At 37.2% G+C, this 10,533-nt stretch overlaps 1 protein-coding gene across 1 annotated transcript in view; it reads right to left on the reverse strand.

Annotated features, from left to right (window-relative positions):
* Positions 1 to 9,661, reverse strand: part of FAM126A (family with sequence similarity 126 member A) — a 61,026-nt gene extending 51,365 nt beyond the window's left edge. Inside the window, exons 1-2 of the mRNA XM_044678855.1 lie at positions 9,594 to 9,661; positions 9,196 to 9,274 (exon numbers count right to left, since the gene is read on the reverse strand). Of these exons, the coding sequence (XP_044534790.1) occupies positions 9,196 to 9,274; positions 9,594 to 9,661 (147 nt within the window). The remainder of the gene's footprint in view (positions 1 to 9,195; positions 9,275 to 9,593) is intronic.
* Positions 9,662 to 10,533: the final 872 nt, after the last annotated feature.

Raw genomic sequence — 10,533 nt, forward strand, 5'->3', positions numbered from 1 at the left:
TTAGCCTCATCTTCCTCCCATTAGTCTCAATCCTACAGTTGGCCAACTCATTTATGAATTCTCCCTTCCCCTTGATGCCCCTTGACATTTTAGCCTTTTACCATTAAAGTGGTCATTTCCTTGCCAAAACCAACTTTAGGTCACCTCTCATCATCTGCTCTCTCTTATCCTATTCAAATGCCACTGAAAGCTGATGGAGTAAGTCATCTAAGAATGTCTGGTAGTAACTGTATTTGCATTTATTAATGCCAGGCACTGGGCTAAGCACTGGAGATACAAAGGGAAGTAAAAAAACAGTCTCTGCCCTTAATGACCTTACATTATAATGGAGAAGCCAATACACCAATAACAAAGCCCGTGCTTTAAATACAGATGTGTATGTGTATGTATATATGCACACACACATGCGTGTATCTATGTGTACATATTTACACACACACATCCATATTCAGAATAGATGGAAGGTAATCTGAGAAAGGGAGGCTACCAGCAACCGGGGAGAGAAAGAAAGGCCTCTCACAGTAAGTGAGATCTGAGCTGAGTCTTGAAGGAAGCCTGAGATACTAAGAGGCAGAGGCGAGGAGAGAGAAGGGCATTCCTGGGGTGGGAGACAGCTGGACTAAAAGCATGAAGACGGATCTTCCAGGATCACAAGCAGGACAGGTCTGCAAGCTTATACAGAATATTGTTCTTTCATTTTTTAGTCATGTCTGACCCTGTGACACCATTTGGGGATTTCTTGGCAAAGATACTGGAGTGTTGAGGGAACTGAGGCAAAGAGGGTTAAGTGGCTTGTCCAGAGTCATACAGCTTATAAGTATCTGAGGTTGAATTTGAACTCAGGAAGACAAGTCTCTTTGTGCTCTAAGCCTAGCATTCTATCTACTACACCATCTAGCTGCCAGAGAGTACACAGAGGAGAGTAGACTCCAAGAAGACTAGAAATACAGGAAGAAGTCAGGCAGAGTTTTAAATGACATGTGAATTTATATTTGATCCTGGAGGGGAGAGGGGAAGGGAAAGGAGAGTGTCCTGACAAACTTCCCTAATAAGTTTAAATCTATCAAGTACACTAGAATAATGCAAGTGGCCAGCAATTAATGAATGAACGCCAAGGGGGCGGGGCAGCTGGGTAGTTCAGTGGATGGAGAGTCAGGCCTAGAGACAGGAGGTCCTGGGTTCAAATCCGGCCTCAGACACTTCCCAGCTGTGTGACCCTGGGCAAGTCACTTGACCCCCATTGCCCACCCTTACCACTCTTCCACCAAGGAGCCAATACACAGAAGTTAAGGGTTTTAAAAAAATGAATGAATGCCAAGGCACATGAGATTTTGGGGGCTACTTATGCAAGTCCAATTTCTCCCATTCTGAACTTAACTGAACAAAATGGAATCACAGTACAATTTAATACATCTGTTATCCTTTCTAACAAAACATAATAAAATTAAGTAGAATTTGAATATTTTGTGATATTGTTAATGAAATGAGTTTCATTTATCAAGACTATGCCTTCTTAAGATTATTCAAAAGGAATTGAGTTTTACCTTTTTTTTTAACAGCCTTTTAGTTTCCCCTAAAGCATCAAAAGGAATTTCTTCTTCTCCCTATTCCTCTAACCTCAGTTTCTTCTGAGGGAAAAAATAAACTGCTAGGCCCAAGGAGAGAAATAAACCCTAAAATAATTCACTCCTCCAAGAACTATTTTGGTTAGCAGGGTTAGATAGTCAGGAGCACCACAAAATGACCTTGAACTGGAGATAAATGCAATGACAGACAACTCTACAAGGTCTCCTGGAGAATGGGGAAGATTGACATCCATTACCACTGAATTTGCCAGGTACAGGACAGCGACCAAGCTGCCAGCTCCTCTAGGGGCAACTAGAGTCAGAGCACATTCCAGCACAAAGCATCCACAGAAAGCTCAACAAGAAAAAGAAAAGACAAAGACTACACTAAACTAATAAAAACTACATTTCCATTTTAAATAAAAATTTCCATTTTTAATCCTTTATTAGCATGCAACAATACTTTAGTGTATGTATAAAGGGAACTTCAAAACTAAAAAGTAGTGTTCCTAGAATGAATAAGAAGATGAGATGACTTCTGAAAGGTTGGAAATCCATATACTATAGCCATCAGTTTGAGAGAGGGTTAGGTATCCGGTATCCACTAGAAAATATCCATATTCCTTCCCCTTAAATCCTCAAGCCTCCTTTTGCCTGCTTTCATGGGGAAGGGAAATATTGCCCAAAAGTTATGTAGTTCAAAGGGTAGAAAAACAGATTTCTGCTCTCTGGTTCCATTATGGTAGGAATTCTGTTTCCTTAGATAATTTGGTGCTATAATCTTGTACACTGTGATTACTACAGGACAGATGGGGAGTGTCTGAGAACACATTCAGAAGGACTGAATTATTCCTAGTTTTCAATTATTTATGTTAATAGTTTCTTCTGTTATTATGAAAATAAATGACCATATTTAAGTTTGTAAGTTTCACCTTTCCAATAAACAGGAAAATATTCTAACTAGAATGGTATTCCATTGTACAAACATGATACTTGCAAGCAATCTGTACCACTTTAGCTAAAGCCAAAAAAATCATAATTCAGTTACACATTAAGCATTCCTGAAGTAGAAAACAAAAATGAATCATATCTCTAACAGCACAGAGCATGTTAAAAAAAACTGTATGTGTATATCTAGATACACATATCTATGTATATATATATAATCAAACAGAGGCATATATAAAATATTGCTAAGTGATTAAAAATATAGACAGACTATTAACTCCATAAACTCCAATGTTTATGACATTCTAAACTCATCCCCACAACCAAGGGCATAAATCAAGGATTTATCAAAATCAAAACTATGAGTCAGTGCCCTTATCCATATGGACACAGCACTTTTTTCACTGATTTGGATCCCAGTCTATGCAATTCTGCTGTCTATCTTCCATAGGAACACCATCCAATGTGCCATATCCTGCCTCAAGATCAGTGGAGCCAAACTCAAATAGAAACAGTGGGCTAGTAAACCATACAGAAGTATCCCTTTGGGCATATTTAGAAAACTGCATATTAATATTATTTATTCTTTATTGTATTTTTATTTATTTTATTAAATACTTCCCAATTACACCTTCTGTCTTGGACTCAGTACTGTGTATTGGCTCCAAGGCAGAACAGTGGTTACGGGTGGGCAATGGGGGTTAAGTGACTGGCCCAGGGTCACACAGCTGGGAAGTGTCTGAGGGCAGATTTGAACCCAGGACCCCCGTCTCTAGGCCTGGCTCTCCATCCACTGAACTACCCAGCTGCCCCGCCCCCCCATTACATTTTGATCTGATTCAATCCAGCATTTCAGAGTGTTATGGGACAGTATAGATATCAATGGAAACACACAGGTTGTCCACAGAATATCCATCCTGTAGCTATATCAATAGATTATTTTTTCTCCTCCAATTGACTTCTCTGGTGACATCTTTCTATTGCTTCTCCTACAATTCTTTATATGTAGTGTGCTTGTGCTCACCACATGCCTCTCCATTGCTCTTTGAGTAACCTTCAACTTTAACTTTTAACATAGGAGACTCTCACATCATGCCTCAAAGATACATAGCAGCCCTGGACAGCTACTGGTAAGAAGATGAGCCTTTGTTCCAAAGAGAAGCACAAGGTAACCAAAAACAATTCAGTTTTCCGAAAACAAACCAGCCTACTGTGCTTCTGGTCAGTTCTGGACCCCACTCATTTTCCAATCACAATGTTTACACCATACTAAGTACAATTGGACTGGCTCTACAGCGCACAGATCACAGGCTAGACAACAAACCATTCTTCACACATTATTTTTTTCCATTTGGCTATAGGTATGGGAGTCCAATCCCCATCTTTGTAATTTTCAAGGGCTTGATACAATCAGCACAATAGCATCTGCAAATAGGAGAAAATGGAAGATCTCAATCTTTATAAGGAACTCCTCTATTCAGACTCTGACCATCTATCATGACAATGGCAAATACTTTTGTCAAACACACATCTCTCTGCTATGTCACTTAGATCAGATAATCAGAGAGATGAACAAAGTTATCTCTGTTGACATAGCTCCAAAGAGTCATTTATTTTGGCATATGCAGAAGAGAAAACTTTGCTAGAAGACAGTCACCTTTTCATTTTTTTTTTTTTGCTTTGAATCCAGTAGGTTTGAAATTTTTTTTACAGATAATAAATGATAATCCCAATGGGATATAGTGTTTTCTAGACTTTAAGTAAATGATGTGACTGTTAAATTGAAGTTTGCCATATGAATGAAAGAAAAAGCACTGACTGAGTGTTTATCTTATCCTAAGCACTGGGACACCAATGTAAAAGACAGTCCCTGCCCACAAGGATAACAACAGATATAGGGGAGTGATGGTCCAGGAAGGATTTCCAGACCTTAGATATGCCAGAGATGATGACTGAAACAACAGAGCAGTCTAGGCAAGGAGAGGGTTGATTTGATTACACTTTTCAGAGCAAGAGGGGCAGGGAGAGATAGTTACAGTGAAGAAAATAGCCAGGTGAAAGCTGAGGATGCCTGATGCCAAGGAGTTCATAGCTGAGTTGCTTAGCTTCCCCCAGGCATGATCTCTGAAGGTCTACTTTGAAGACCTGAGCAGCAGTAGCTGATTAAGCAGCAGAATAGAAAAAGTATTTAGAGTATCATTTGAAAAAGTCTGCCTGTTCCCTTCTTTTATCTTCATCAGAAAAAGTTTTTTTTCAAAAAGACAGATCTATAGAACTGGAATTTTCTTGGTTGTCTTTTTGTATAATATTGAGATCTGATATTTTGGGGATCCTTCACCTCTTCCAAATACCTTAAGAATCAAATTCTCCATGACATTGCACAATGAGCTTTAGGCCTGCTGCTCTTCTAAATTTATTTTCTTTCATGATATTTTTTGTTCCCCTCAGGACTGTGATGCTAGAGTGTACCTGTGGTAGTTCCACTGTCCTTGATGCTAAAGAATCATGTAAAAATTTATGGACATCATTTCTTGTTGACTGTTAATCTTCTTTTAGTTTTATCCAGATGGTCTTTGGAACAATGGCTTTAATACCCTAGAAGTCTTACCAAGTTTTCTATCAACTTGTTTTCTCTCCACTGTTTCTTCTTGTTTTTAAAATTAGTTTTTACTGATATTTTATGTTTCTTGTATCACTCTAGTTATCCCCAAACCCCTTTTCTCTTCCCAAGAGCCATCTTAGATTACAAATAGCATTTTTAGAGAGAAAAATCACCACAACTGATTGATTCATTGATAAAATCTAAAAACATGAGCAGTCATGAACCCCCTTCCACAGAGGAACAGGTTAGGGGAGTCTCCTCATCTTTCTTCATTTAAAGTCCTGCCAGGGCTTTAGAATTGTATTACCTTTCCTTTCAACTGTTTGGTGTGTCATTGTTTTTTCCATTTACAGTGCCATCATCTTTGTGTATATTGTTTTGTTGACTCTGGTCATCTCTGTGTCAGTTCATAGAGATCTCTCCAGGCTTTTCTGTAGTTATCACACACATTATTTCTTATGGTACAGTCATCTTCCATTACATTCATGTACCATAACTTATTTAGTTATTCTCCCATTGAGGGTTATCTAACTTTCTTTCCAATTCTTCATTATCACAGAGTGTGACTATAAATCCTGTAGACTATATGGGGACTTTTATCTTATCAATGTCCTCCTTGGGATATAAGCCCAGTAATGAAAATTCTAGTTCAAAGAGTATGGATATTTTGGCCACTTTAATGGTATAATTTTAAATCGCTTTTCCAAAATGGTTGTACCATTTCACAGCTCCACCCAAGATATTTTAGTGTGCCTATCCTTCCATAATCCCTCCAACACCAAATTACTATTTTTTGTCATTTTTGCTAATTTGTAGAGTGTGAGGTGAGACCTCAGGGTTCTTTTGATTTGCATTTCTCCTATTCTTAGTGATTTAGAGCATGTTTTCATGTGATTGTGAATACTTTGCAGTTCTTTTGTTAATTTGTTTATATCCTTTGATCATTTATCTATTGGGGAATGGCTATTAGTCATACATGTATTTATTAATATAGGTAATATTATATACCTTAGATTCTAAATTCTTCTCAGAGGAATTTGATAAAGATTTTTTTCCCCTGCCACTTCCCCTCTTATTCTAGATAAATTAATGATATCTGGGCAAAACAGTTTCTGTTTCAAGTAACCAAAGTTAATTATTTCATATTTTGTAACTGCTTCTACCTCTTATTTAGTTAAGAATACATCTCCTATATACCCAAAGGGCTTTAATAGAATGTGTGCCTTTAAATCCAGCAATACCACTACTAGGTTTGTACCCCAAAGAGATAAAAAAGTTTGTACAAAAATATTTCTAGCCATACTCTTTGTGGTGGCAAAAAAATTGGAAAATAAGGGGTTGTCCCTCCAGTGGGGAATGGCTGACCAAATTGTGGTATATGATGGTGATGGAATACTATTGTGCTATAAGGAATGATGAATTGCTTGATTTCTATATAAACTAGAAAGACCTCCATGAATTGATGTGGAGTGAAATGAGCAGAACCAGGAGAACATTCTACACAGAAACTGAAACATTATGGGATAATCAAATGTAATAGACTAATAGCAATGCAAGGATCTAGGACAATCCTGAGAGACTAATGAGAAAGAATGCTATCCACATCGAGAGAAAGAACAGTGGGAGTAGAAATGCAGAAGAAAAACACATGATTTATCGCTTTATAAGGGCATATGATTTGGGGTTTTGATTTTAAAAGATTACTCTATTACAAAAATGAATAATATAGAAATAAGTTTTGAGTGATAATGCTAGTATAACCCAGTGGAATTGCTTGTCAGCTCCAGGAGGGGGTAGGTAAAAGGGGAGGGAGAGAACACGAATCATGTAACCATGGAAAAATACTTTTAAAAAATAAAGAGAAAAAAAAGTATAGGAAACTTCTATACATACAAAAAAAAAGGATACATCTGCTCATACTTATAGCTGTGAGAGAGATATGACTTGTTTCCCTTCTAACTTTAGTAATATGGTCTTTCATTTTTTGGTCACAAATATATTTGAGAATGCATTATAGAATGGGGTGTGGAATGTTGGTGTAAAGCCTAATTTCTGCCAGTCTGCTTTCGAGTTTTCCTGGCAGTATTTTTTTTTTTAAATCAAATAGGGAGTTTGACCCTACGTAGCTTATGTTTTCCACTCTGTCAGATGCTGGATTATTGAGCTTTTTCCTGACCTTCCTTTGTCTATTCTGTCCTATTTCTCCAATTTACTCTTTTTTAGCCAATGTCAGAGGATGTTGGTAACTGTGTATAAGGTCTTCATCATTTCCCCTCATATCTAGATATTGTATCAAACTTTGTAAATGATCCTCTTGGTAATTTGAGTGGTATAGCATTAAAACTGTAAATCAATTCCAGCAGTATTGTCATTTTTGTTACAGCCTTATCATGAACACCAGATATTCCTCCACCTATTTAAAATACTCTTTCTCTATAAATTTTTGAGGATTTACTTTTTTATTCTGTAACTTTGCTGAGTGTGAGGGTGGATTTTGTTTTAATTCGGTAGCCTAGGAGGTGAGGAAGAAATGCTCAGTGAGGTCAGAGGCAGTGAGCATCACTTTGTAAGTTTAAGATATTATTATTTTTTCAACCTTCTTTTGGATTCTTCCTATCCTAGACCATGGAGACAGCTGAAGTTGTTTTATCTTTGGTGCATAATTTCTTTATTGGAAAAGTTTTAGAGATCAGAAGTCAGAGGAAAAGTTTAGTCTTCAATCTTGTTTCTCATATGATCCAGAATTGCAATAGCCTTAAAACTGGTCTCCCTTCCTGTTGTCTTATGATACTGCTCATAACCACCCACCATCCCCCTCCATCAGATTTTAAAACAAGAGTATATTCTGAATTGGTGTTACCCTGGGATGCCAGATCTCTCCATTTGGCAAAGATATTAAGCATTTCCTTCCTGAGAAAGTTTCTAGATAATTCTGGTCTACTTTTAATGTCAGGTGGTTCATGCTGGTTAGGAAACAGTGGTAATGTGGTCTATATTTTTTATTCACTTCTCATTTTTTGGCATCAGCAGTTCATTTAAATAGGTTAGCATAGGGTTTTCTCATTTGAATGTCATATCTTCTCATTCTTAATCTTTCTTCTAATTTGCTTATTGATTTTGATCTGTTTTGCTAACAAAGGTCACAATTTCATCTTTATTTTTTACTGACTGCACACCTGGGTTTCACCATGGTCTCCAGAAATCCACCATTCTGCAAGATCACATCAACGCTGAAACCCCCAACTCTTCAACTCTTCAGTGCCACCAGCTCCCTTGGGCCCTTTTCCATCCTCCACTTAGGCAGAGCACCAAGGTAAGTCATCTCCTCATTTCCTGCCTAGCAAAACTCCTCTGGACTTTATCGTCCCTCATCATACCTTATGCCTAGCATCCTCCCCTTATGACCTCCCCTTTCCACCTTGTTTTTATATACTGTTTTCTCTTGTGAACTCCTTGTTCACAAGGAGCTTGTGAACTCCTGGAAGACAAGGACCCTCTTTGTAACCCTAGCATTTAGTATAATAGTGTCTGGCACAGGTAGTGCTTAATTAATAAATGTTCATTGACTATTATTGACTATTGACTTGCTTGGGAAGTATGTGTTATAAATATCATTGTGCTTACTATACCAACATAGCAATTAGACTTAGAGAACATCACTTGAGGGGAAAGGGATGAGGGTGGGGAGTAGAAGACATTAAAAAGAGATAGAGTTTAAGTATCAGATAGAAAGGAGCCAAGAGGAAGAGGGAGCTATTTCTTTCAATTGCTGCATGACTAGTAACATCATCAGAGTCTATTCACAAAATTAACCAGACTTTAGAAAAAATACTTCTTCATCTTAATTGATTATTCCTAGCATCAGCACAAAATTTGTTATGAGTGGGATAAAAGTAAGGAAATCAACTTATTCTGATCCAGGAGGAGGAGACCCCAAACAATTGTTCATGGGAATTTTCTAGGTATACTCATGATTTAGACAGATAATTAGTTTTGCTGATATCACAAGCCAAATAACTAGTAATTAACTTGGAAATGAGATTTATTTCTAAAATGTTTATATTATACAGTAAATATTACCTTAAATTCTGACAACCATTCCTCCACAATCACTTTTTCTGTCTCGAACATCTTTCCACATCTGTTCAAAGCCTTTCTCCTAAAATGAATGGACAAAATTGTTAAAATGGAATGTTTTCCTTATAACCAACTGACAGTAGAAACCGAATAGTATGATTTATCTAATTCCAATAATCATATCAAGTTAGTAAACATAATTACTTAATCCTTACTGAATAACAACTTCTCAGCCAGAAACCATACCCTGAATATTTTAACCCTTTAATCTCCTGAGCTTCTGGCTTTCCCCTTCTATCCCCATCTCAGCTGGTAACTATGCCACCTGGCCCACTATTTCAGGCAAATCTCAGTCATATTTCACTTTGCTACCTACTTGTTTCCTGGCCATCTTTTCTCACCAAACTACTTGGTCATCCTGCTTATAATCCTTTCCATCTTCCTCCATCACTTCTAGCATCAGAACCATTATTAGATCAACTCCACTACTGTCCTAGAGGGGGGGTCAGATGTCAAACTACTCCCTTTTGGCTCCCTACACAATCCTTTGATTTCTCTGATCAGTCCTCTAACCTAGGTACTACTTCCTTATGAAGGTGGTTTCTCCATAACAGGATACAAATTATCTTAGAGCAGGGACTAGCTTTACTTTCATATTTGTATTTCCAGGGTTTAACACAGTCCTTAGCATATTATAATAGTTGTGAGAAGTTTTTTCATACATTCACCAAAAAGACAGAAAATGATAAGATCCTGACAAAAGCATCAAAATAACCATGCAAAAACTGGTTCCAAAATTGTTCCATCAGCTTCAGTAATAACAGCATATTAGATATTTGTTTTCCTGTGATAACAATTTTTAAATTCCAGAATTAATTGGAAGTTTAACAGAAATGGTAGGGGGAAAACACTGGAAGTACAAATGTGTAAGAAGAAAAATATTCATACATAGTTGACTTTGAACTAAACACTAAAGAAACTTAGCATATTTTTAAAACGACATTTTAGTCCTTTATGAAAGAGAAAACATCTTAGAGAAACACTTGAAAAATAATCTACAAAAATAAAAGGTCTTCTAGTACCTGAAGTTGTGAATTTTCCTTTGCCATAAATGTATCTAATACCTAAGCCTCCTTACCACTGTATCCTATATTCATATCCATCTTTCCATGGACATTGCATCTGGAGGGACAGTATGCTCCATGATTTGGGGGAGAATGTTCTGTACCAACTGTCCTCCCTAAGCCATCCTAGTAAATGTTTTTGCTAAAAGCCAACTAAAACTACTGGCTTATGGTTAGAGAACATTGGTTGGAGTTTGTGAGCTTATACTGTCAGAAA

Source organism: Gracilinanus agilis, chromosome 5 (genome assembly GCF_016433145.1).
Source record: "Gracilinanus agilis isolate LMUSP501 chromosome 5, AgileGrace, whole genome shotgun sequence".
NCBI classification, from domain to species: Eukaryota; Metazoa; Chordata; class Mammalia; order Didelphimorphia; family Didelphidae; genus Gracilinanus; species Gracilinanus agilis.